At 47.1% G+C, this 27,654-nt stretch overlaps 2 protein-coding genes across 4 annotated transcripts; both read right to left on the bottom strand.

Annotated features, from left to right (window-relative positions):
- Positions 1-932: 932 nt before the first annotated feature.
- On the bottom strand, positions 933-7,055 carry stard3nl (STARD3 N-terminal like). 3 transcript variants are annotated; one of them, XM_030114987.1, is made up of 9 exons: positions 6,903-7,055; positions 4,257-4,506; positions 4,080-4,157; positions 3,889-3,966; positions 3,323-3,376; positions 2,899-3,016; positions 2,695-2,793; positions 2,475-2,554; positions 933-1,979 (listed from the first exon to the last, which is right to left on the bottom strand). In XM_030114987.1, exons 2-8 carry the CDS (start codon positions 4,437-4,439, stop codon positions 2,490-2,492), a joined length of 675 nt encoding a protein of 224 aa, XP_029970847.1. In that variant the 5' UTR covers positions 4,440-4,506; positions 6,903-7,055; the 3' UTR covers positions 933-1,979; positions 2,475-2,489. The 3 variants fall into 3 exon arrangements, with proteins under 3 accessions (XP_029970847.1, XP_029970848.1, XP_029970849.1); XM_030114988.1 differs by lacking the exon at positions 6,903-7,055 and adding an exon at positions 5,516-5,710; XM_030114989.1 differs by lacking the exon at positions 6,903-7,055 and adding an exon at positions 5,267-5,412.
- Positions 7,056-13,185: 6,130 nt separating this feature from the next.
- Positions 13,186-17,299, bottom strand: LOC115405625 (retinal homeobox protein Rx2-like). The gene is made up of 3 exons (XM_030115255.1): positions 17,017-17,299; positions 14,365-14,621; positions 13,186-13,642 (listed from the first exon to the last, which is right to left on the bottom strand). The coding sequence occupies exons 1-3, from the start codon at positions 17,297-17,299 to the stop codon at positions 13,205-13,207; spliced, it is 978 nt and encodes a 325-aa protein (XP_029971115.1). The 3' UTR covers positions 13,186-13,204.
- Between the last annotated feature and the right edge of the window lie 10,355 nt (positions 17,300-27,654).

The raw sequence follows: 27,654 nt of genomic DNA, 5'->3' as shown, positions 1-27,654 counted from the left end.
GCGGCATTGTCACCTCTGGCTCCGCCACACTGCAGCTCCCACCACAGGATTGACGATATAGACAGTCCTCCGCAGATGAGACGGCGTGCCAGGCGTCTCCATGGCCCTGGTCGTTGCATCATGACCTGGCTTCTGGAGGGAAGAGGTTACCAACACGTCCCCCTGCTGGAGCCAACCATGTTCCTCTCCTGTGCTTGTTCCTGGAGTGTGTGTGTGTGTCTTCTCAGAGAGACGCGTCCCTAATGACTAAAAGGATCTCCCCGCTTCGCTGACCTTGAGACAGGCAGACGTTGGTGGGCTTCTTCCTCTGTAAGCAGCCATGTAGCCGGGTCCAGCCTGTACATCCTCCCACTGTAACGTGTGGTTGTGACAAGAGTGTAGTTGTGCATGATAAATGTCCGGCCGGAGACAGGAGGTTCATGTTAGTTTGTAGCATCAGTCCTGCAGCTGCATGGGGAGCCACAAGTGTCAGTGGAAGAACAAAACCACAGGTTTGTGTCGCTGGCAATGCTGCGATTACAGCTCTCACTCTGGTGGTGTCGCCAGGGCAACGGGATCGCGCTCGCTGGAGTAGTATGCTACACATCTCTGCATCTCTGCTCAGACTGCTGCCCCCACCACCCGGTCCCAGAAAAGATGGATGGTTTAGGTGCAGCGAGAATAGTTTGCCTTCATGTCTGTATTTATCTGCGGGAGTTTTGAGTGACGCACCACGAGCCACTGTGAAAACATCAGTCACATCCATCCTGACCACGGAGGGCTTATCCAGCTGAGAGCACAGAGGGTGCATCAGTAAGATTATAGATATAATAAAACAATAAATATAAATTATATTACAGAAAAGCACAACTACCACAGTGAGTAAATATATTTTCTGAGTTGTATTTTGTTCCGACATGGCTTTCTGATCACCGTCGACAAATTCCACAACCACTAAGCGCTACAGAAAGATCAATGAATTTGTACATTCAGATTTCCAATATCATAGCATGACAAGCATCCTAAACACACACATATATAGTATATATGGCCTGCCGGTACCTGTCAGCTGCTTCTGGAGTCCCACGAGCCAACAAGACTCGACAGGACTCCTTCTTCAGCTTCTGGAGGGGTTGGGTTCCAGTCCAGGCTGTGTGGAGGCGAGCCAGACTGTACCTCTCACACTCCCTCACAAGGGCCTTCAACTTTTTTAGGTCTTGAATGAATAAGTGGTCAAACGTGTTTCCTTTGATATCCAACCGCTTGATCCAATCTGGAATATCTGGATTCTTATCAAACACAAAAACACTGAAAGAAGGAGGCAGAATTCAGGCTCCACCGTTTAATGACTCTGTTCTAACAGACAAGCTGCTCAATCAAAGAAAAGCTTTAAAGAGCTTTAAAGGCATGCATGGAGAACGGTTCCTGTGAGAACGCCAGTCTGCATGGAGAACGGTTCCTGTGAGAACGCCAGTCTGCATGGAGAACGGTTCCTGTGAGAACGCCAGTCTGCATGGAGAACGGTTCCTGTGAGAACGCCAGCCTGCATGGAGAACGGTTCCTGTGAGAACGCCAGTCTGCATGGAGAACGGTTCCTGTGAGAACGCCAGTCTGCATGGAGAACGGTTCCTCTGGTTCCGGCGTCTCGGCAGCAGCGTGCTCTTCTGCTCTCAGTCCTCCGAACGTCCGCAGTAGTCCAGACGCTGCTGGCCGAGGAACCAAAGACACGGAGACCGAACACCGGCGACCAGAACCAGCAGGATCCAGGATCTGGTTCATCATCCGTCCACAGCAGCACGGCTCACAACGTCCAGAACCAGAAGGATCCGGGAGCTCGTCTGGTTCACGTCTCACAGAGTCCACGTGATGAAGTCCAGGACGAAGATCAGGACGGAAGATCAGGATGAAGGCCATGAAGAAGATCATGAAGAAGACCGGGACGAAGACCGGGACGAAGACCGGGACGAGGACCAGGATTCAGAGTGAGACCGGCAGCAGGCCTGAGGAGGAGACCACATCAGAATGAGAGACGCTGCTGCAGGCGAAGGAGGGTTTTCGGGTTGGAGCGTCTCTGAGGAGCTGGTTGTCATGGAAACGGATCAAACTCTTGATTGGAAGATGGAAAATGTTTCTTCTCCATATTTTAAGATTCAGTTTTTTTAAAAAAATGACAAATTTAAAGTGAATATTTAAAAACGTTTTAAAAAATAAACAAAAGTAAAATTTGAAAATTAGATTTTTTTTTTAAAATTATGTAAATTTAAAAGAAAAATTCACCAAAAAATTCAAAATGACACAAATTTGACAACATATTTTTTTTAAATCAAATAAAAAAAAATTCACTTGCAAAATTATTAAGAAGATACTTTTTAAAAAAGGTAAAATTATCAGCTTTTTTTTTTTTTTTTAATTCAACAAATGTGAAAAAAGAGAAATGCCAGAAGAATGAAGTGAGTTCAGAGAGACGTGTGGAGCTGCGGGGTCGTAGGTCAGACCTGGATCCAGAGCTCCTAGGCCACCTGCTGGATCAGTCCTCTCTCTGGGTCCAGCTTGTCGTCCAGTTCCTCGTCGGAGTCTGAAGAAAGAACGTCAGGTCAAAGGTCAAGCTCAGGGGTTCAGCCGTGGGACTCAAACCAGCAGCCCTCCGACCTGAAGCCGCTGCTCTCCCCTGTGGACCACTGCGTGACCCTGAAAGGTCCCGGTGATGGAACCCACCTGCCACCGACTCCGGAGGAGAGTAGAACTGTCCGTCAGACACAGGCCCCGCCCCCATCAGGGGAGCGCGCTCCGCGGCGTCCGCCATGGACTGGAACCCTGGAACGGGACGGAGAACGCTGACCCGGGTCCAGAACGCACCGACAGCGTCTGGACCAACGGCACCGGACCAGGGCGGAGGTGCAGGGGAGGGTCTGGACTCACGGTTCTGGTCCTGGTCCTCTTGAGGCAGGACCTTGAAGTCCAGCAGCCAGGTCTCGATCCAGGCCAGGATGAAGGAGATGATGGGGAGCAGGTAGCCGAAGGCGCCCTGAGACAGCAGCTGGACACACACACACACACACACACACACACACACACACACACACACACACACACACACACACACACACACACACACACACACACACACACACACACACAGTTTGTGTTTTTACAATTGTCGCCACAATCAATCAGTTAGTCATTGTGTGTGCGCGTGTGTGTGTGTGTGTGTGTGTGCATGGAGTTCCACTGACTGTCCAGCAGAGGGAGCCAGTGCCTCACTGCTGGTCGGACTTCCTGCGGTCCCTGAAGGCATCGTGCTGCCTTCAGGGACCGTCAGTAGAAAGCGGGGACGGCTTCCTACCTTTGATAAAATGACTTTGACGATGAGGAACGCGCAGCAGACCGCCGTGGTGACCTGTCCAGACAGAACCCAGAACACTCAGTGCAACCCACAGGAAGTGAAACTAAACCGTCCTTCACAATAAAACACACACACACACACACACACACACACACACACACACACACACACACACACACACACACACACACACACACACAGGAAGTTTAAATTCACACCAAACTCAAACACACACCTGGACACACAGCAGGAAATATGATGAATCACAGGATTTTAATCTGAATAAATATATTTATACCGGCTAATTCTACATGAACACAAACTAAAAAACACTAATAAACCATAACGTCTTTTCCTTTAAATGATTCTTGATCGTTTGTGATTCCTCTAGAAGCAGACTCCCTTCCTGAGGCTACTGGACCCGGGTCCAGCTCTCTGGTGGTCCACAAGTGATGAAGTGACGTGAAGACAAACTGACCCCAGTGGCCAATCGGAGGCTCCAGCAGGCCGCTTCTGGCCCGCGAGCCTCGTGCTTGACAGCCCTGGTTTAGCGGAAGAGGACTCACCGCGATGGCCCACCAGTGACGGAGTCTGCAGACGGCGTAGGCCAGGATGAGGACCGCAAACCTGAAGACGGCCAGGAGCTGAGGACAAGAGGGACACGTCAGGACAGGGGAGGACCGGGTCTGGATCAGGTCTGGATCAGGTCTGGATCAGGTCTGGATCAGGTCTGGATCAGGTCTGGATCAGGTCTTACAAAGATGTCGAAGAAGGAGGCGTGGTAGTCGTAGTGCAGGACTTCTTTTTCCAGCTGCTTCTGAATCCCTCCGTTCACCTGAAGACACACACACACACACACACACACACACACACACAGATAAATCCTGCGGTGTGTGGAGCGCTCCGAGGAGCCGCTGCTTCTCCTGCTTCTTACGTTCAGCTCGATGATCCACAGCAGGGTGATGAAGAGGAGGTCAAAGGTGACGAAGAGGCAGAAGGTCCTCCTCACGTCGGAGATGCCGTTCTTGTGGGCGGAGTCGTAGGAATCCACCCTGCCGCCGCCGCCGCCGGAGTGGCCGGGCCGGGAGTCCACGCTGCTGCCGCACAGGCTGTCCATCGCCGGCCACGCCCGCCGCCGGGAGGGGAGGGGGGGAGGGGGGGGGGTCCTCAGAGCATCACTGCTCCTGTCAGGACAGGAAAACACTCCGTCACTCCGGTTCTGCAGGCCAGAACAGGAACAGAGCAGGAGAACGTAGAGAACCGTGAGCCACGGCGAACAGCCGCCGCCTTCCATTCCACGCTTCAGAAAAGAGGAATCAACCTTCACCGGCGAGGCTTCAGGACGGAGACGACACCGTGGCCGTGTCACCCTCACAGGAAGTTCATGACTGTACCACTAATTTCACTTCCTCCAAAACAAACAAAACTCAAAGCGCAACAACAGTCCAGTCACGTTCGCCGCCCGCTGCAGCGGCTTGCTGTTTACTGTAGCTGTGGAGGTTATTACAGAAACAGGAAGTGAGCGCGGCCGTTCCTCTCTGCACTGCGGCGGTTTGATCGCAGCTCGTTAGAGTCAAGTTGACTTCTGCTGTAGATTTTTTTTCCCTTCCGCCCGACGCTACATGAGAACGGTGAGGAATCCCCGTCTGGCATCTCCAAACGTCTTCCCGCCGTTTACAAATGTGTGTCTGTGGTTTGAAAAACCTTCAACGTGCTGAACAGTCACAGAAAAATACAACAGAGGGAGACGTCGCCTCAGAGAGAGGAACAATCTGCAGGAGGTTAAATCCTTGGCGCTCATTCATCTCTCTGATAAGAAATAATCTGTACCTGGAGTGTGTTTCAGATAAGATGACCTCCTAAATAAGCCCCCCCCCCCCTTCCTACTGATGATGGTTTGTTTCTGATGAGGTGTTTTCACTGGAAACAGGAGAATGAAGTCACCGAAGCAGCGCTCAAGTTGAACAACGCGTCTCATCAGCAGCGTCCAGCAGCTTCCGGCTCGGCTCGGCGGAGCTCCAGCTTCCTCCAAAAAACCTCCAAACTTCAGAGACCGCTGAAGAGCGTCACCCACGAAAACATTGATGGTGTCAAGTCCGGGTAAATGACTCAAAACTCCTCCTCCTCCTGGTGCATTCTGGGTGTTTTTCCAAACTCCCCTGACAGCATGGCTTTGATGCTAATGCTACCTACCGGATTTCATGATCTGTGCAGAGTCTCTCCTGAAGGAATCTGTTAAATATCAACGTTCTCTCTCTTTGCTGGTTTGGCTGGATCGGAGCCTCCTGTGGCCCAGTTTTGGTCCACGGGCCTCATGTTTGACAGCCCTGGTCCAGGCGGTTGGATGGTTCTGTCTCTGGAGAGACGCAGTCGCTCTGTGTTACTTCCTGTTTCCTGGACTTCATAAGAGGTGGAAGGTTTATGTGTTTATCAGGCTGGAGGTGGCCTGCAGCCAGAGGGCGGAGCTAACGGGTCAATGGGCGGAGCCAGCAGGCCAGCAGTTCCTCTCTGAGGATGAACTGATGAGTTCATATGAGAACGAGGGGAACCTCCAAGCCTGGAGACTCGTCTCGTTCGTCTGGACGGTTCACAGAACCACAGTCGCTCTTCGTCTCTTCAGCGAGACTCTTTAGTGACGAACTGAAAACAGATTCCGATGAACGAAACGAGCTGGAGTCTGGAGGAACAGACTGGAGCTGTGTTCACAGGTCAAAGGTCACAGTGGACGCGTCCTCGCAGCTTATTATTTATTAACATTTAATGGCTGAAAGCTGATTCATGAAAAAACATCAACATTTATTATTAATGAATTTAAGAAAGATAATTCTAGATCTTTCTGCCATTAAATAAAATTAAGGGAGATTTGAAGGATTTTTAAAGTTTTAAGTAAAAAAAAAAAACGAACTTCAAGAAAACTGATGTAATGAGGACCGTCTGTCCTCTTGTCCTCTCCTTGTGTCTCCTCCTCTCCTCCCTCTGTCTTGTCAAACAGCTGATTCAATCATTCACAGGTTTCATTCATGAAGCAGTTAAATCATTCCTCTCCACTGATCTGCCTTTCTGGGGACATGAGAGGGAACATATTCAAAAGGCTGAGCTGTGAAGAAACAGGGAGACATCCAACACATGCAGAACCAGAACCAGGACCAGAAATAGACCCAGATCCAGGTCCAGAACCACAACCAGGACCAGACAAAAAAACTGCTGTAAAACCATGCAGGGTCTGCATTCTGATTATAAACTCTGGGCTCCGTGAGGATGATTCCTTCCTGATCAATACTTTGAGTCTCATTGAAAAGCTGAAGCGGATCATTAACCCCGAAACATCCAAACACGGTTTGAGGCAAACTGGAGGCCAAAACCAGGAACCTGGCTTTACCCTGTGAGCTGATCGGTCAGGTGTGTCTGTAGCACTAAATATCAACGATAAACCACAGAAAGAACGACTTTAATCAATAACACTGGACATTAATAATAAAACAATCTGTTTTCTCTTGATTTCACAGCCTGCTAGCTCAGCTAGTTAGCATTAAATGGAGAGAAAAGGCCGGCTTTTAAAACATCCCGTGATGCTTCTCACCTGTGGCTCTCAGCAGGGTTTTAATGCTGTGTGTCCGAGAGGAGCCGAGGGGCAGATTTCAGGCTCCGGGGCAGATCTCAGCCTCAGCGGGGCAAAAAACACTCACCACTTCTGCCCCGACCGGAAGAAGCCTGTGAAACCCGCCGAAAGGCCTGACGGGAGATGGAGTCCTCCAGTCTAAGCAGCGCCTCCAGCGCGCGCCCTCTGGTGGACACAGCGACGAAAGGCAGGTTTGTTCTTCATATCGCACAATTCAGACACAATTCGCAGCTTTACGGGGAAATAAAGGAAAAACAGGTAGAAATACATACCGCATGCATCATTTTCTTTACGAAACACAATTATTTGTGTCCATATGGGCTTTTACAGAGATATCAACTGACCGTGAACTCACAGAAACGCGCAATCGAAGACTCTCTTCCGGCAACAAACACCTGATGCGTTCATGGAAGCACGGAAATATGAGCTTCATTTCTAATCGTCTTCTCCCATGTGAGAACAATCAGAAGAGGTGTCAATCAATTTGTTTTTGTAGTTGTACTTTACCTCAGGATTTTCTGTTATTTATGAACTTTGTTTCCGTTTCTTTCCTCACGTGAAGATAAATCTCAGCACACTTTCTCCTCCTTTCAAACTAAAAGATTCAAAGTGGCAGTAAAGGGTCAAATCAGCTGATGGTCAGTTATCAGTTAAGATGTTGAAATGAAACAGATTACATCAATAATCACTGACTGTGTAGACTTGCTGTTTGAGCTTCAGAGTTTTTTTTTTAATAATTGACTTTCTCATTAAAAGCTGCAATAATTTGAATGATGACCAGTGTGACTGATATGAATGTTTCCATGCCCACAGAGTATTGTAGTTTCAAGATTTAACATGCCTTATAGTCAAAAAATATTAGCAAAGTCTTACTTCTTCTTTAACAATCTCAAGTATTTTCAACTAAAGTAACAGTTATGAGCATTATTTCCAACTCTACATGCTGCAGATGAACATGATGGCCCCGATCTTAGTGAAAACACACTCTAAACAGCAATGGAGAACGCGGACAACAGTACAATACCAGGGTTGGGAGGGTTACTTGTAATCTGGTACAGTTACAAGTTACTTGTCAAAAAATGTAATCAGTAACTTACTCTAATTACTTCAATTAAAAAGTAACGTACCAGATTACTTTTAGTTACTTTTAGATTACTTCACCAGCAAACATAAAAAATAAAGACAAATACAATGTGTCATCCTCACAGTGTATTGACAACTCTACACAGTAAACACTAAATGCTCTGAGTGTTCTGAACTCTGCTGAACTCTGTGTTCAGCCCCAATTAATACCAACAACATGACCTTTAACCTCTAAACCTGAGAATCTGACTTTCTTTCTTTCTGACTCAGGATCAGAACCATCAGTTCAGACTGTGTTCCTCTAGTTCTAGAGAACAGCAGCAGCACCAGGAGCCGCATTGACAGTGTTAACACACATTTATATCACATACTCAATCTGCTGTGTAGCTGTACGCTGTAGTCACTACAGGAGTGAGGAGCAGTGCTTTGTGTTCAGGTTTGCCATGCAAAGTATTTTCTCAAGAGTTCAGAATTGATTCATTCCTCAGTGACAGAAGGAAACATGCAGTCTCCAGTAAATCCTCCATACAGGCTGAAGTTATTATTGTCTCCATCAGATTCTCATGAGTCCAGCCTGGTGAGGCTGTGGCTCTCAGCAGCAGGTTACTGACAGGTCAGCAGGCTAACAACACTTTAGCTTCACTGTGAGTTCAGGTGTGTTTCATACCTGTAGATGTGTCTTTAGGTTTGATGAGTTCCTGGACGTCGAGAGCATTTTCACAGCTGGGAGGCAGAGTTTACATTGTACAGAGAGGTTCTGGCCTCATCTGACTTTAATACAAATTGTCTCCGTTTCCAGCCAAAGAAAGAGTTTCTCTCTGGAGCAGCCGTGACTCCAGCAGCAGGGGGTAAAATTCATGGCAACGCGGGTTGTTTATTCACGGTTAAACATATCAGTGGAGCGGGAGGCTGCTCCAGTCATTTATATATCTACAGTGTCTATTGTTTATAGATCTACGATGTGGCGGTTTGTGCCGTAAAGTGCCGTAAAGTGTCACAATGACTGTAGACAGCACGTATGTCTGTTGTTGCTGGTATATTCCGTCTGATTTTCAAAAGTAATCCCGTTCAGTAATCTGTGTTTTTATCAAAAGTACCTGTAACGAGATTACATATTTTTTGCGTGTACTGTAACAGATTACAGTTACAGTTTTTTGTATCCTGATTACGTAATGCCGTTACGTGTAATCTGTACTCCCCAACCCTGGCTGTGAGGTGCTGGGCACTGCTTGTATAGGGAGAACATGCAAACTCCACACAGAAAGACCTGACCTGTAGTAGAACCCACAACCTTCACATCAACAGGGGTTCAGAGAATTCAACACTGTCGATAAATGTGTGCTGCAGGCCGACGTTCAGCGAGTGAAGCTGGTCTGGACTCTGCAGGAGACTCGTGGTGTCGGCGACGTCGCAGAAGGACAGACGTTCTGCTCGGTGGTCCAGGTACCCCCCCCCCCCCCCCCCCCCCCAGGAGATCCGGGGACCCTTCAGGACTGTTGCTGTCCCATAAGCAGAATGCAGCGTGGTGCCCAGGGCTTGCCATCAAATGAGATGAGTTGAGAAGTGAGACTTTAGATGTTGTCACAGACATGTGATTACTGGGGAGCAATAGAAACACAGCAGAAATGTTCAGTCAACTTCACCTCATCATTTCATCAAATGCCTTAGTTTCTATTTCCCAAAATAGCCATTTGTTGAATATTGACAGATCTGGATTTCTTAGCAATCTTGGCCCTGATTTCTCAAATCTCCCACGAGGTTCTTTTTTCTTCTGCCAACCGCCCCAAAAAACAAACAAGCCCCCCAAACAACCACAACAACCATACACCAACCCCCAAATTAACCCTCCAAAACCCCCTACCCCCAAAATAACCCTCCAACAACCCCCATATAACCCTCCGCCAACCCCCCAAAAACCCAACTCCTTGACAACCATATACCAAACCCCCCAACAACCCCTCAAACCCCCCGAATAACCCTCCACCAACCCAACAACCACACACCAAACCCAGCAACAACCCCCTAAACCCCCCCAGTAACCCTCCACCAACCCCCCCAACAAACCCTCAACAATCCTACGCCAACCCCCCAATAACCCCCTCAACAACCCTCTACCAAACCCCCAATAACCATGCATCAACCCCTCCATCAACCCCCAATCACCCTCCACCAACCCCCCCAGTAACCCTCCACCAAACCCCCCAATAACCCTCCACCAACCCCCTCAATAACCCTCCACCAACCCCTCCACCAGCCCCCCAGCAGCCCCCACCCGCTGTAGCGAGCAGCCATCACGTCGGAGGGGAACCTGGCGTCTCTTTGAAAAGTGTTGTTAATCAAAGCCCATTCTTTCCGCTCCTTTCCCTTATTATTCGCGCCGCGGACGGCGTCCCGCTCGTCAGCCTGTTAAGTAGAGCCGGGCCCCACAGGAGGTCACGCTCCGCCAAGCAGGATCACTGAATGATGGCAAGGCTTCATTACTGCCAGAGTCTGGAGCTGGAGCCCAGAGCCGCTAGAGGCAGAAGGTCCTCAGAGTCTGTCCTGCAGGACTGCTGCTGACCACTGGGAGGCTGCTGGAATGCTCAAATCATCCTCACACTTTATTGTGCAATATTTATATTTCCAAACAATTTTCTCATGTGGAAATCTGCGATCTGTAAAATGTACAATCACTGCACTGGTTTGTGCTCAGGCACAAGTTGAGGTTCCGCTATGAAAAGTTCTAAATGTGACTTTTTGGACATATTAAGAAAGAAAAAGAGTCTCAATGAAAATCTTTTCCTTACTTCAATAAATATATAATCGAAAAAAAAAATTAATTATTTAATTAATGAATTAAGTCAACCACCAGTTTAAATACATGCCCCCCCCCCCCACCCCAGTCAGCTACTTTTTGAAAACAGCTCCAAAGGTGGAACTTTTAGAAAATACACTGCATCGTCATGTAAACAGGAAACACAGCAACTTTCTGGAGTCACTGGAGTCAGTCTTCTCTTGGAGGGCTCCTGGTCCTGGTCCCAGTCCAGATTCTCCTGGTCCTGGTCCTGGTCCTGGTCCCAGTCCAGATTCTCCTGGTCCTGGTCCTGGTCCTGGTCCTGGTCCTGGTCCTAGTCCTGGTCCTGGTCCTGGTCCCAGTTCAGATTCTCCTGGACTTGGTAGTTTTAGAGTTGACAGCCACTGTAACAACAATCCAACTTGGTGTTCCGTCCATGTGTCCTGCGTTCTCCATTGTTAATGTTTAGAGTGTGGATCAGATGAACGGTTGATATGATATCACGGTTTGGCGCTTGTTGGCCCTGATCGCCTCACATGGTGAACACTGAGGTTCTTTACGTTCTAAGTTTGTTGTTCCAAAGCGGTTGCATGCAAAACAGCCCTCATTACAATCCTCCCTCCCAAAATAACTGGGGTCGGTTGAGCCACGCAGACGAGTGCAGCGCGAGGCCCCCGGCCCCCAGCCTCGGCCCCGGCCCCCCGACGCCCCCGGTCGGGCCTGATGGAGTGGAGCCTCATCTGCCTAACGGCCTGGCAACACTCCACCGGACCGAACGGACACAACAGGCCTCCGTCAGGCCGGCTGGCTCTGCCGCCACTCTGCGTGGCCTATTGTCCAGCGGCGCTCATTAACGGGACCCGAGGCGTGGTGGTGGCTCCCTGATGATGGGGGGAAAAAAAAAAAAACAAGGTCCACAATCAAAGTGCCTCTACAGCAGTGCTCTGGTGCTTTATTCTGGGAAATGAATGTCACATTGTCAAAACTTCAAGGGACCAGGAAACATCGAAAAACAATTAAAAACAAAATCCTCCTTTGGCTTTTTACTCATTTTCAGCACGATTAACCAAAAACCTTTGAGGAGTTTCTACTTGTTCGGGACGTATGGAAGACGCAGTAGGTAAAAGTCGCAGGAGAAAACACGCTGAGCCATTGAAGTGCTACACCTGCTGGATCTGCGGCGAGAGAGTTTGAATCATCCGGCAGCTTCAAAGCTCCTGGCGTGTTCTGAAGGCCCGCGGCACCACAGTGACCCGGCGGACTTACGTCATTTTCTCCACACGGCCGTCCAGCAGTTACATCAACAGGGAGCAGACGCTGCCAGCACCCATTAACTTTCTCACCCTAAATCCAGGTGACTTAAATCAATATTGTGTCAACAACGTGAACGGGACCTCCGTCTACCGGAGGGCCGGTGATCACCGGCGGCGCATCCGGAGGAGACTCCCGACCAAACGTCGCGTTCGTGAATGAAAAATCATACAAACGAGGGCATTTGAGGGGAGGGGCCGAGTTAATCAGGTCTTGAAAAGGCTTTTTCTGGGGCATCTGAGGCCATTCTGTCTATGGCTGAGAATCCGGGGTTAATCGCTTTAAAAGCAGTAATTAGGTGTTAAGAGGTATGCTTGTCTGTTTAAATTAGCCTCCAGATTACAGATTACGCTCTGTGACTTCCGACAACCTCCCCCATCAGAGCTCAACGTGACTCAAAAGGCCATTTAAGTCGTTTTAAAATAAACTGAGAAGATTCCTTGTTTGAAATGATTTTTTTTTTCTTTTACCTTGAAATGTGTGCAGAGTATTTACACCACAGAACAAAGCAACACCAACAAAGACGGATGAAGGGAACAGCCTTCGGCAAGATTTAGTTCTAAATCCTGAAATCCCGGCTCCTACAGAATGCAACGCGTTAGTCCTTAGAAATCCATGATTCTGTCAGTTAGCAGGGGACGTCTGGAGACCTGGTTCCTACTTCATGTAGAAAACATCTTACAATCACAGAGACATGTCTCGCTTCAGACAGGAAGCTTGTACAAAACAGGAAGATATTGCTACTGAGATCAGTTTGATCAATACTTTGAATCCATCAGAAACAGGTGAAGTCAATGCAGATAAAGAAGATCTCGGTTAGATCAGCTGATGGTCATCTTTACTAAGCAGGCAGGAGTCCAAAAAAAAACTACAAAAAGAGATAGAAACTTTTCCCCTCAGGCTAAGAAAAATCCTCTTTTGAGTCTTAAATACATTCGAGAGTGAAATAAAAAAGCACACATGTAGAGTTCCCGCTGAGAGTCTCCGTTTGGTGCTGGTGGACTTCTTTGGTGTCTCCTCCTGGTCGTTGGCTCGAGGCCCAAGCGACAGGAAAGCAGTGTGTAAACATTGGCTGGAGCGGCTCCGGCGTCTCGGCTCACATGTGTTGCCAGGTCTTGTCCATGGACTGGATGTGCTCTTTGGCTTTCATCCGCAGCGCCGCGATGCTGGAGCTGCGGTCGTCCTCCATCGGGTACTTGTCGCTGAACCCGGGCGGACACTGGTAGGCGGGCGGCCCCATGGGCTGCATCCCCTGGACCATGCTGGGGGGGCTGTTGAGGAAGCCGTGGCTCGGGTACGACGGCTGCAGGCCCTGCGGTGAGCCCATGAACCCGGGGATGGCGTGCATGGGCGTGGCACTGGAAATGGGCGACGTCAGCCAGGGGTCCAGGGGCATCGGGTTGGCCACGGGCCCCACGTTGGGGGCCATCGGGGGACGGTTGAAGGACAGCATGGGGGAGTCGTGGAGCTTCATGGTGCTGGTGTCCATCTTTTCCTGACGTCTCCATTTGGCCCGTCGGTTCTGGAACCAAACCTGGACAGAAATACAAACCTGTTGTTTACCAAACCTCACACCTCATCTGGTTCAGCCTTCTCTGGATAGTCCAGCTGAAGAATCTCACTCCGCTTAAGGCCCATTGATGCTTTCCGTGTCTCTATTGGTCCCTCTGCAGTCAGCCTCACCAAGGCCAATATGCTGACTGACCGCATTTGTGCATTTTTATTTGCATGGAGCAACAAGGAACAAAGATGGACGCCGTACTGGTTGCAAACATACGTCTATTTTTGTCGGAAGGCATTCTCCTCTCAACCCACAGATATTCAGATCACAGTCCAGGAGTTTCTGTTCTGCAGATGCTGGACTGGCTCTCTGGATTTATGAAACATCGCCAGACGGACTGGTAAAGTCGTGTTGGACATGCGGGAACTGAAAACGCAGTATGGATGGAACTGCGAGCGCAGCCTGCCAGCGCGGTCTGCGGACTTACAAAGCATGAAAGAGCCTTTAGAAACCTCAGACAGTCTTCAACCTGCCGTCATTATGTCAACTCTGCATTCAGCATTAATTCAGCTCCTTGAGGAAAATTCTAAGTGGCCTTAAAGTGAATGTTTTAACAGCATAATAATCCTGAACAGACGTCTGATGTGAGGATATCAAGGATCAAGGAAGAAAAGCCCTGAAAGCATTTTGAATCTGATGTTAGGAGAAAAGCCACAGCAATAATGTTGTGGTTTCCTGGAGAGTGCAGACTGTACCTGGACTCGAACCTCGGGCAGGTTGACCTTCATGGCCAGCTCCTCGCGGCTGTACACGTCCGGGTAGTGCGACTTCTCGAAGGCCCGCTCCAGCTCGTGGAGCTGGTAGGTGGTGAAGGTGGTCCGGTTTCTTCTGTGCTTCTTCTTGGTGTGCTCCTCCTCCTTGATGTTCTCCGGAGAGCCTTCGGCCACGTCGTCCTCCTTCTGCAGGCTGCTCATCTCTCCATCACACTTGTCGTTGGAGAAGAGGTCGGACTCTGAATCACAGGAAGGGACGGAGGCGGAGAGCGTTTTGAATACCTTTAGTAGAACTTTGAATGAAGGATGGAATCTCCCAACCATCACATTGAATCAAACTTTTATTAAACCACATCCATCATCACTGGGCGGCATTCTGCTGCAGAAACCTCGAGTCTCCATGAAGCCCCCCCCCCCCCCCCCCCCCCCCCCCCCACGCAGTACAAACACATGCATGTAGCTTCAATTGGCTTTAGCGTGAATGTGTGTGTTTTTGAGATAAACAGGTCATGTGACCAGGTCATACATGACCTTTGACCCTGGAGAGAGCATGCACAGAAGACAGATGACGGATGATACGATGCTGTAGTGTTATGGACTCTACTGACAGCAGAGTTTCCTCAAACATCCGATACGTGAATGTTGCTGGTTGCTCAGGATGTGAAGACAGAAGAGGAGATGAGCTGAGGCTGCACAACATCACGTCTGATGTGGGAGGATGGAGGGATGGATGATAGATGGATGAGAGGATGGATGATGGGTGAATGATGGATGGATGGATGGATGAGGGGAGGATTGATTGATACAAGTATGGAAAATATCACTATTGATTACCGCACTGAAATGTATTGATTAGTTTAGTGAGTTTTGTAACGGTACAGTCCGGTTTGTTCCTGTTTATATTTTTCCTCTGTAACTTTATCAATCTGAATATCAAATCTCAGTTCATCAACAAACTTAAATAAACTTCAGAATCTTCATTACACTCTCCAATTTTCACTCCTATTTTTCCCTTTAGCAGATTTTTCACTTTCATGTTTTTCATATCCAGATATTTTCTCTCATCTTGAAAGATTCCAGCAGGAAGGGGAGTTTTCGGTTCAGACTTCTGTTTTATTGCTTCTGACTCTCAGATTTGCTCTGAGTTGAATAATGAAGCCCTGAGGATGAACTCAGCCGGCTCTGAAGACAAAACCTGTCAGAATGAGCATGTTTCCACGCCGCCTGCTGAAAAAGTGAAATCTTTTGTGTGTGTGACCCCGTTTGGTTGCCGGGGGGGTCGGAGCGCGGCGGGGGTTCGACGGGTCTGCATGGCGTCACGTCTTTCACTGAATTCTTCCCTCCGGTAATCCCACAGGAACAGATGCTAGCAGTTAAAGCTGCAGGTCCTGCCTCCTCTAATCTAACCAGAGAGTTCAGGTGGCTTCAGCACGAGCCAAGTAAACAGTTGTTACTACAGATTAATGTTTTCCCAGAAATGGAAGAGGGGCAAGTGATGCACCAAAGCTCAACATGCTCATCGGACGGCCGCCGTTCCTTCCAGAGAAGACCTGACTGCTGGGATTGACTTGACTCTCGCTGCACATCCAGCGACAGTTCTCTGGTGATATTAGTCACAGTGAGGAAACGGAGGCCGCTGAGCGAGTTAGAGTCGTAGCACCTCCCAGATGTGATCTGCCAACGGTCCAGATGTGTAAAGAGGTAGTAAAGAGAATGTGGAGCCTGGCTGAGCTGGGATTGGTCCGACTCCATCTCCAGACTGGAAACCTTCACTCTGAAACCTGCCTGGTCCTCACTGGTTTTATTATGGCTGCTGTTCAGCTGTCAACCATCAGTTCCAAATATTAAAAGATTAGAAAGTTGTGTGAATCAGTGGCTGTTCTCATGAAGCAGCCAGAGGTAAAAGGAAAGTTTACCCATGAAGCTCTGCTGCTCCAGCCCTCCGGACAGGGTCTGAAATATGGCCGACCTCCTCGTCCCACTGGACCTGTCCTCAGAGGAGCTGCAGGTGTGACTAACTGCATTAATCTGCTTCTCTTCATTGAGGTGTGCCGGGATGAGCCCACGAGGCAGCAGCTCAGTTTTAACTTTCTTCGACTGAACGTTTCAGGACCAAACCCAGGCTCTGCTGGTTCTACCAGGACTGCGCGGTTTGCTCTTCTGTGGTTTCGTTTCTGTAGCGGTGAAGCCTGCGTTAACGCAACGGAAGGACAAACCGCTCCTGCTTCACTTCAAACGGCCTCCGCAGGCCGAACACGAATTGGACACAACAGCTGCTCCTGAACTTTAACCTCCATCTCTTCTCACTGCTCCTCTCGTCTTCAGCCGTTCCTCCAACCCGACCGGGAACCCTGAAGACTTTCATTTCCCTCTCCGTCAAACTGAAAATGTTTCCCTCTTTCTGCGGGTTTCAGGCTGAATAAGTGAACTGAGTCAGAGTTGATTTGCTGAGCGGTTCAGTCTCTATCAGTTTCTTCTGCTTGCTATTCCTTCATCATTCTCATTTCCACTGATTTCAGGTGACTCTGCTGGTCTTCTGTCTCATTTTGCGGTAAATTTTGTTAAGTGTGAATAAAGAGAAGGAAGCCGAGTGTGAGTGTTTGCGTGGACGGTGTAACGTCACCAGCGTCTCACCGTGGTAGGACGAGTGCTGGGCGCCGTCTCCCAGCTCTGGAAGGTGTCCGTAGGGGTCGGACTGGACCTGCTTCTCCGGGTCCTGGGAGTTGGAGCCGTTGGCCTTCTGGCCGTCGTCGCCTCCCACCGAGTGGAGCAGCGGGTCCTGGTCTTTAGTGAAGCCCAGGATGACGTCGATGCTGTGGACCCTGCCGCCGGCGCTCGAACCCGCACCTTTGGCCATGTCATAGCTGTCCAGGCAACTATCATCCACCATTCCCAGGGTATCCATTGATAAATGCATCCGAGCCTCTGGAGACTCCCTGTCTCGTCTCTTTCAGGAAAAAAAAAAAAAAAAAAAGAATCAAGCAAAAGGCCTGAAAGTGTGGCGAAGAGCGGCGGCGCTGGTTCACAGGCAGCGGAGCAGATTTATGTGACGTGACAGAAGAAAGCAGCTCAAACTGCCATTTCAACCTGCAAGGAACTGAAAGAAAAGACAGACGTGTTAGGACTGAAAGTTAAGACGACGGAGAGTTTCGGCTTTCTTCAGCTGGTCAAAGCCGATTCATGAAGTCATTTCTAAAGACGCAGTCGTTGGGTGTTTACCTGTTTTCTATTAGAAAAAAGTCACATGTCGCTGAAAATAAATTGCGCTCACAGGTTGAAAACCGTCCGTTAGCTAGGCCCGCTGCTCTCGCCACTCCGGATCATCCTCAACTGAAACGTTCTCCTGCTGTCTGAAGCTCTTACCTTGGTTCCGCAGCCTACATCTCGCACATGGCGGACTCCGCGAGCGGCCGAGTGACACTGGCGATATGTGCCGCAGACACTTGTTGCTCCCAGTTAAGTCCCTGAAATCCCCTGCAAACAAATGAGCAAAGGAGCTGCTGAAGCCTCCGACTGCAGGAACGTGTAACGTCTTCTTTTCTGACAAAAAGTCCCCTTAACCAGGCGGGACACCCGAGTCGGCGGGGGCCACGCCACTAAACTACCACAGGCTTTAAGAGCTTTAATAATTGGAATCCTTCCCCTTTAAGAATGACTGACAGTTGTTTTCTGGTCAAGTAATTGCTCCAAATGTGTCCTGCATTCAGACCACAGAGGGAGGCCATTGCTAATGAAGGCTCAACAAAACTTTCTTTCAAAAAATCTATTGTCTGAAAGATAATGGCTTGTACTCCGAGTTTCTGCGCTAATCCCTTCATTATGGACGATGTAAGGGAGAGAAGACTTTTAACTCGAACGCTCACTCAACGAAAAGCTTCCCTCAAGAGGGCACTTGCACTTTTATTGCAGTTACTTTTTGATTTCGTGATTTTAATTAAGAAAAATTAGAGACTAAATATTAGATCACATGTAGAGTTATCCTTCATTTAGTCCCATCATGCACTTTCAAGCTTTAATGGGGCGTCATCATGCATTTCTTTGTGTGCAACATGAAGCCAAAACAGCAAATTAAAGCGCTCCAACCGACCTAATTGATCTAAACATGTTGAATTAATGACTCAGATTGATCCAAGCATCTCCTTTAAACAGCTCCCGTTAAAACCGTCCATCCAAGACATTCGCCTCAGATGGAATAAAGAGCTCAGGCAACGTGAAGGGAGCGTCTGAGGCCTGCCGGCCCGGGCTGCCCGTCCCGGAGCCAGGGCCCGGGTCTTATCCTGCCAGCTCCTCCGCTGCCAGCTGGCAGAAACAAAGCTGCTGCGGCTCCAGTAGGTGTTGCGGAGATCAATCCCATCCTTAATTAGCCTAAAGACTTCACCGGAGATTTCCTCTGACCTGACTCCTCCCACCTGCACACCGGCCCTCCGCCGCCAAACCAGGAGAAACGGCGCTTTTTCAGACTGGAAGCTGAACGTTAGGATGAGAGAGCGCCGTTCAACACGTTGACCTTCGTTACATTCTGATGCTTTGTAGATTGTATTTAACTTCACCTTTAATCAGAACAAATGTTTTCGCTTCAAATTCCTTTAAAAAATAGTAAATGAGCAAAATACTGAGATAGAAGATGCTTCTGCAGCGATTCCTGACATTTGAAATATGGTCCATTAATAATAATAATAATAATAATAATAATAATAATAATAATAATAATAATAACAACAATAATGATAATAATAATAATAATGCATTCTATTTATAATGCACTTTCCATTTCAAAAAGAAATCTCAAAGTGTCAATTAATCCGGTGTGTGGTGGACCCTGCAGGTTGCTGTGGTTCTGGATGTGGTCTATTGTAGACAGGGGGATTGGGGGGGGGGGGGGGGGGGGGGGGGGGGGGGGCAGGACAGCAGAATGGGGGACAGCAGGACAGAAGGACAGGGGAGCTACAGGAAAGTAAGACGGGGGGACAGCAGGACAGTAAGGTGGCTGGACAGCAGGACAGTATGATGAGGGACAGCAGGACAGTAAGACGGGGGACAGCAGGACAGCGGAGGGTTAAGTGGCTTTCAGCAGGTTCCTGGTCGACACGCAGGTCTTCCCAGAACGGAGGGATCACTTTACTTTTGCCTGAGAGAGAAATAAAGCGGTTGGAGAGAAGCTCCGGAGGATTTGCAGCCTGCTGCCATCTGGACACCGTCAGGAAAGTCTCTGGGGGGGGCGGAGCCTCCTTTCTCCACCTGTCAGCGTCTTCAGGAAGTCACGCCTTCACTTTACACCAGTCAATAAAACACCTGTGTTTGGTGGACTCTTTCTCCTCGGTTTTCTGTTTTCACATTTTCCTCCGTTTCCATGGCGACGGAGTCCAAGCGTTTCAAAACGGTGTGTTTTGAGAGGTTGTCACGGAGATGTGTTCACCGGAAAACACAGCATGGGGCACACTGAACTGTGTTTTAGTATTTCTTATAATTCTTCTTAAAAATCTGATTTGTTCGACACTTTCCTCCAAAAAACAGGATTCCATATATATTTTAACTTTCATATCATATACAAAGAATTTAATAATATTTTAATGCTTTAAGTACAAGTGATATCTATTATTTATATTTAATTATTGTTTACTGTAATATTTGTATTTGCATCATATTACACATGAATACGTTTATCCTCCATATAAAGCTAAACTTCAGGTTTCATTTGTTTCATCAAACTAGACTAAACTGTATATTTATCAGTCAATTTTATGAACAATAAACTGAAGGGAGGAAGGTTTTCGGCGTTCTGAATACAGTTTGAATGTAAAATGAAGAGACGCAGCTCTAACACGAGTGACCGGTGTATAAAGTACACTCAGACGTGTATTGATCCACACAGGAACCTGATACTTTCACGCCTGATATGCTGTTGTTACTACACACAGATTAAGTTTAATCCAGCATCACATCTGAGTAATAACCGCCTGTCCAGTCCGCTGCTGAACCGCCGTCCTTCCTCATATTAATAAAGGAGGTAGGATCGGCTCCGCCGGCGTCCCACTCATGCCAGGGCAAACTCATAATCATTTTATCACATTAATATATTAAAGCTGTCCTTCTTTGCTTGTTTCCCCATTATCCTAATTGAGTGTAAATTGGTTAAGAGGGCGCAGCGCAGCTATCAAGCGCCTTAGTTTTATCAGATGACAATTTAAGTCCTGCAGATCCTATTAGGAAGAAAGCAGCTAATGTTTAAAGGTGCTGTGTCAGCTGACAGGGCAGGAGGGGGGGATGAGGGAAAGGGAGGGTGAAGAGGAGGAGGAGGAGGAAGAGGAAGAGGAGGAGGAGGGAGAGTTCATGGTTCTCCATCAGAGACAAACTGTCTCAGCTTCCTGCATTTCTCCGGACTGACAGGACAGCAGCTCCTGAGAGAAGGAAGGAGAGGGAAGAGTGTGAGGAGGAGGAGGAAGAAGAGAGGGAAGTCAGAGGAGGTATGGAGGGAAAAGGCTTAATCCCAGATTAGGATGTATGTCCTGTAATGTCTCCTCAAGTCAGAACGGCCAAATGAGGGAACACACCTGACAAACCTGCAGGGATCAGACACACACACTGGAACCTGGGAGTTTAACAATAAACACACACACACACACACACACACACACACACACACACACACACACACACACACACACACACACAAAGAATAAAAGCCAGTGGTCATTTGAAGAGACATGAAACAGAATGAAGCGGCAGCATCAGAGGAAATTCAACGACTTGGCTCAGTCTCTCCTCTTGGTAAGGTGTATAGACGAGGTGTGGTTGGAGTTAAGTCGTCATGGCAACAGTAAACCTGTCCCTGGAACCGCCAGCAGTGTTGTCAGGACAGTGTTCCATACAGGAGAAGACAGTGTTGAACACGGTTCTTCCGACCAGCCCTGAGAGACTCCTCTTCCTCCGCACGGCACGAACAAGACCCACAGGCCTCCAGGACTGGAGTCAGGACGGGGTTCTGTAGACCCCCCTCCCTCTCATCGCTTCCTTGTTTTCTAATCAGACTCTGTGTTGAACCTGTTTCTTCCAAATCACCTCTGTGAGGAGTTTCTGAACTTCAAACCAAATCACTCATGGTCCTGGTCCCGAGTTTTTGTTTTTGTTTTGACTCTTTGTTTTAAATGTTGCAAAGTACATTGGGCTATTTATTTTAATATGAAAAGTACTTTATAAAGTTTAATTGATTGATTGATTGATTGATTGATTGATTGATTGATACAGGTCCTGACAGAACAGGGCTTTGGTTAGTACAGAAGCAAAATCAAGAGGAACTAAAGAAATACAGGAGAATTTCTCATTTCCAGCAGACTGAAAGACTTAAAGGAATGTTTCCACAGATAGAATCATTTCGTTCTTTCATTCATTCTGTTTGATCAGGGATGGCCTGAACGGAGCGCCGAGCGCCGAAACGAGGATCGAACATGAAGTCAGACTTCAGATTCAACACAGGAAATGTCTCTGATTAATGAGAGCAGAGGGAAGGGAGTGAATCCAGCAGGATAATCTCTGCTGACGGCCGAGAAACGGCAATAGGAAGGAGTAGTGACGCCGGTTTGGTAAAGTGTCTGCTGAACGGCACGCGGTCACAGTTTGAGAATCGTACAGGACAATACGTGAAGTGGGAACTCCAGACTGCCATTTCTCTCCTCCCGCTGTGATTACAGCAGAGAGAGCCGCAGACCGGAGCAGCAGCGTCTTTCTGTGCAGAAGATCTGAGCTGAGTCTATTTCAGGTGGTCTGCTCAGGATGTGACCCGCTCTAATACCATAATCTGACTGAGAGCTGCAGCTCGGCTCACAGCCGCCGCCACGCCTCGGCTCGGACACAACTGTGCTCCTTCACCTCGTTCCCCAAATCCAGCAGGTGCACTGGGACGTGCACTTTACAAACGCTTCTATTTCACCAAAATGTAAACCAACATATCCAGATTAAAATGACATGAGAGCAATGCCAGCATATGTATCTACCAATATGCACAGATTAAGAACACGAGATTAATCCCAATACAAATAAATACACTGAAATAAAAACAGCATGTATAAAGAGCAACATATACAAAAAAAGACTGCCCATAAAAACCAAATAGATCAGAATAAATAGACCACAAATAAAAATCTACTCCATGAAATTCAAATGTGACGGTTTTTATATATTTATGAAAACATAAAGTGTCTTGTTTACTTCAGAGAAACAAACCACGGTACTGTGACATGTAGCCAGTGGTGGGCACAGCTAACCAAAAAGTTAGCTTCGATAACGCTAAACCGATAAACTGCTAAAAGATTTAGCTGAAGCTAACAATAACCGCTAACCGCTAACGCCTGGTTCACACAGGACGCGCCGCGCACCGAGTTTCGGATCGAGCTCCTATCTGATAGCCTCGTAAACCAGACCCGCTCACTCCTCATCCACATTTGGATTTGGAGTTAAGCTTAGTCTGGATAGGAGCCCATTGAAACTTCTTGCAGGGGGTGTCGGTTACTCCTTTGACATACGGCGCACTTCAGCCAATCAGCGCTTCAAAACAAACACGTCTTCAAAATGCGTTCGCTACTCTAAGGATTAGCATTAGCTCATTAGCTCTAGCTTCCTTACATGCAAAGACACGCAAAAACGTCTTTTCCTGTTAGAAACTCACCAAGCGCTTGGTTGTTGTAATACTTGGTATTTTGGCTCTAACTCTACTTATTGCAGCTTTCAGACGATGGTTAAAGTTAAAGTCCATCATCTCCGATACGCGCAGCGATATGCACTTCCGGTTTAGCCACCGGAATTCGCCAAAAAAATTTGAAAACAAAAAGCGGCAACGCTGATTGGCTCGGCCGTTTCAGGACTGCGTGAAATCCCCTTCTACGGGCTCCTACCCAGACTGAGCTCATCTCCAAAATCCAAACGGATGAGGAGTGGGCGGGGCTGGTTTACGAGGCCACCTATCTGACGGTTCATAGGCGCGGGGCAGCGCCGCGAGCAGAGCAGCCCGCTCTGCTCCTTTTTATTTTCTCTGCGAGCGCATAGGGGACCATTTCTTGACGTAGCGCCATGACGCAAGCACGTACGCAAGTCATTCAAATACCCCCGGAATCTTGAGTTCCGGGGCTTTCTAACAGTTTTTGAATCGTTTCAGTCGGACAAATGGATTGGGAGTTATATGCATTACAAAATCCATGTTTTTTTCGAAACAATTTTCGGCGTTTTTTAACCGCAGAGTAAAGACTTTTCATTACTTTGCACAGTAACGGAAGCACATACGAGAGGCCTTCAAGTACCCTCAGAAACCAGAGGGGCTAATGTGTAAATTTAGCGGAAGCTAATTAGTCCGCTAATGTTTTTCAAAGTTAGCTGAACAGCTAATCCACTGATGAAAATGTTAGCTTCGCTAATTAGCGGTTAGCTGATTAGCGGACTGCTAGTGTTATGTCCTGTCACGTCTAGTGTCATTTCCTGTCACATCTTGTGTCCTGTCACTTCTCATGTAGTGTCCTATCATCTCTTGTGTCCTGTCACATCTTGTGTCCTGTCCTGTAACGTCTTGTGCCTTGTCACGTCTTGTGTCGCGTCCTGTCACGTCCGTCTTGTGTCCTGTCACGTCTTGTGTTCTGTCACGTCTTGTTTCGTGTCCTGTCACTTCTTGAGTCGTGTCCTGTTACGTCTTGTGTCGTGTCACGTCTTGTGTCGTGTCCTGTCACGTCTTGTGTTCTGTCACGTCTTGTGTCGTGTCCTGTTACGTCTTGTGTCGTGTCCTGTCACTTCTTGAGTCGTGTCCTGTCACGTCTTGTGTTCTGTCACGTCTTGTGTCGTGTCCTGTCATGTCTTGTGTTCTGTCACGTCTTGTGTCGTGTCGTGTCACGTCTCGTGTCGTGTCCTGTCACGTCTTGTGTCGTGTCCCGTCTCGTGTCGTGTCCTGTCACGTCTTGTGTCGTGTCACGTCTCGTGTCGTGTCCTGTCACGTCTTGTGTCGTGTCCTGTTACGTCTTGTGTCGTGTCATGTCTTGTGTCGTGTCCTGTCACGTCTCGTGTCGTGTCCTGTCACGTCTTGTGTCGTGTCCTATTACGTCTTGTGTCGTGTCCTGTCACTTCTCGTGTTGTGTAAACTTCATTACCAACTCCTCAGCGTTAACGGGGATTGCAAGGTGATTAAATAATTATTGTTTTAAAGCGCACTGCTCAGGAGATGTGTTTAATGGCAGCTTCCTGAAGCCAAGCCGACCGGTTATAATGCGCACGCACGCACACACACACACACACACACACACACACACAGAGCCTAATCTGCTTCGTTGGCTAATTTCAGCCCTGAGGAAATAAACTCCTCCCTAAAGTTACCCTGTAAGCCTGGCCCGCATCCGCTGATCACTCACACACACACACACACACACACACACACACACACACACACGCGGTTATGGAAAATTCCCACATCCAGTGCAACAGGTGAATGATTCAATCAAAAGGTCAAAGGTTGTACACAGTCACGACCTGAAACTGAATTATCTAAGTTTCGAGTTTTTCCGTTTGGTTAGTAACATTTCGAGATGAAGGGTGTGCAGACTTTTATAGTTTCAATGTTGTTCACACTATTTTCATTTCCGGGATCACTGGAGTTTTGTTTTACACAAAATTACAGAAAATTAAACTAACAGGTGACTGACAGACAATGAAAGCAAGCTCAATCAATAATCAACAGTCATTCGCACACCTGTGAAGGCATAACTCATGCCTCCTGTATTGGGGGAGGGGGGCTTTTCACACCTGTACTGAGTTCTTCAAAATTAGATTTATCAGCAGATGAAAGAAAACTGAAGCAAAAAACAAACAAAAAATTACAACATAAACCATTTCAAACATATTTATTTAAATTTACACTTACATGGACACACCGTTGAGCACTCTTAATATGAAAATAAGCCAAGTAGCACACAAATTAAATTAAGAAAAAAGATAATATTTATTAGAAATAAAGAAAAAAAATTAAGTTTATATTAGCACAAGGTAGATTGCTTAATCTGAAAGTACACAATAAGAATAATTCTGAATATAATTCTTAATTGTCAGCTAGATATATACACTGGGAATTAAAGAGTTGCCATGCACTTGACTGACAGCCAGGCATCCAATTACAGTTCAGTTGATTTTAGGTTCTCTCAATATTTATTTATTTATTTATTTTGCTGTATATTTTTCTTTTTGGCGTACAGAAATGGCAATACGCCCATATTTGCTATAATTGCATTTTCCCCATCTTAAATATGGAGAAACTGTATCATTTGACGGGTATACTTTGGACATCACAGTTCACTGTTTGCGGTCATGTGACAGGTTGGACCAATCACATTTACATCTGATTTACTGTGTACAATACGGAGACATCCTGCTGGAAGCTTCAAAACGGGGTTTCACAATGCCATGGTGGATGTCACGTTATCCATCTTTTATATAGTCAATCAGCCTTTGTCAGGTGACATAATGCTTGCGAAAGCCGCAGTGCATTGTGGAACGAATGGCCATTTTGGGTGGTCACTGGATGTAAACAGTCAGCAGTGAGCATAGTCTTTGCATGCGGCATTAGCAGTGATAAAATGGGACACTGCTGTTGTGTGAAAGGCTGCAACACTAAATCGCTTGAAAGAAAAGGCAGAAAGGTTGACGGGAGCGTACGATTTTTCTGGTCCCACTTGGAAAAGAGGTTTTGCACAGCAGATTGAGGAAGTAACGGGTCACAGCGGCGAGACGGAGATGCATCACCACCCACTCCATATCTCCCTTCATGCGTCTTGGATCTCGGCATTTTCACAAAGGCAAGTAAGAGTTTTTGGTGTCAGTAATGTTACTGAATAGGCTGTTTTCGTCTCAGCAATAAAGTCAGTGTCTTGTCATTGGCTAACCTTTGCTAGCTAGCTTGTGAGCTGGTGTCAGTTGTAAACAGGCAAAGGCAAAGAGGGAGGGCAGTGGAAACGAGTTATCCTGTTGAGTGATTGTAAAGATCCAGTCAGACCTGGCTGGTTGTTTTGGCTCTGTCCACATGCAAGTGGAGACAAACACACTTCCCTATAAACTGCAGCAAATACAAACACATCAGAGCCCAGTTCCTCTCCAGAATAATACGTCAAGTCACTGACTTTGATTCTCTTACTGATCAAACTGGCAGCACGTCTGATTAAGTGGTTACGATAGTGAAGCGTCATGGATCGTCCAGAGTTATCTGGCTTTCTAAATAAGACCCAACATGTGACTGCAGGTCAACCAGCGGATGAAATGATGGAGGCACCATCCGCACATCTGGAACACATCTGTCACACCGACAAACACTGGCCGCACTGCAAGACCAAGGAGATGCGGCGGCGATGGAAAAAGATGTTGCAAGAACCAGAGATGGGGGTCCACCATGGAGGGGGGGCCACCAGAGATGGGGGGTTCTTTTTGTAGTATTTGTGGAAGCAAAGTTTTTATATGGTTTTGTAAATGACTTAAACATTAATTAAAAATGTTTGTCAATGACATTTTTTAAGTTTTCTTTGACTCTTTGCCTCTCTTGAGCTCATAAATTATAAATGACTATTAGTTTTGACAATGAAAATTGTTCTATTATTAGTTACATTTAAAAAATCTTGGGGAGATAAACTCTGAGTCAGAAATTTGCTCACAAAATGAGAAGCTTGAGAGTTTTACTTTTTTAGAGAAGTATTTTTTTCTAGAGCTGTCACTTTAATGCATTAATTAGAATAATTAATTACACCGCAAATTAACGCATTAAAAACATTAATCTAAGATTAATTCTAGCACTGCTGTATTAAGTTAGCTTTAGCATTCATTTTGAATTTAGTTTACTTCAGTGGCGATTTGAGACTCAGCCTCATTTTATTTCAGAATTTTTGTATCTATATTTGTGCTGCATTTTTGAATAGTGCACCAGGCCGAATGGGTTTGCTGGGATGTACTTAAACTTTTTCCTCTTTTGAATTTCATTGATGAAACACACTGAAAGTGTTGCTTGAGTTGCCTGATTGGGCTTAGGATTTATTTTGGACATGATGTCCTGACTGAGCTTTCATTCATCATCAATAAAAATGTGGATTTCAAATCTTCTCTGAGTTTTCATTTGATGAGTCCTGCACTACAATTCTGTAACATCCTAGAATTCTAATTCTTGACTTGGGGACCTTAAACTGATATGAGATTAAAATGCGAATAATTAGATTCATTAATTACAAATCCTGTAATTAATTAGATTAATTTTTTTGATCACGTGAC

Source organism: Salarias fasciatus, chromosome 18 (assembly GCF_902148845.1).
Source record: "Salarias fasciatus chromosome 18, fSalaFa1.1, whole genome shotgun sequence".
NCBI classification, from domain to species: Eukaryota; Metazoa; Chordata; class Actinopteri; order Blenniiformes; family Blenniidae; genus Salarias; species Salarias fasciatus.
The sequence above is the reverse complement of the archived record's forward strand: the minus strand, read 5'-3'. Positions and strand labels throughout refer to the sequence as shown.

Bases quoted from the DNA above. Each gene is read 5' to 3' on its own strand.
- stard3nl (XM_030114987.1), bottom strand. From the start codon at position 4,439: ATGGACAGCCTGTGCGGCAGCAGCGTGGACTCCCGGCCCGGCCACTCC. The intron at 3,967-4,079 runs GTAAGACCTGAT...TCTTGTCCTCAG, and splicing joins CCTCCTTCTTCGACATCTTT to CTCCTGGCCGTCTTCAGGTT. The intron at 2,555-2,694 runs GTGGGTTCCATC...TTCTTTCTTCAG, and splicing joins TCCTCCGGAGTCGGTGGCAG to ACTCCGACGAGGAACTGGAC.
- LOC115405625 (XM_030115255.1), bottom strand. From the start codon at position 17,299: ATGCATTTATCAATGGATACCCTGGGAATGGTGGATGATAGTTGCCTG. The intron at 14,622-17,016 runs GTGAGACGCTGG...CCTGTGATTCAG, and splicing joins CCAGCACTCGTCCTACCACG to AGTCCGACCTCTTCTCCAAC. The intron at 13,643-14,364 runs GTACAGTCTGCA...ATTTCTGTCCAG, and splicing joins TGCCCGAGGTTCGAGTCCAG to GTTTGGTTCCAGAACCGACG.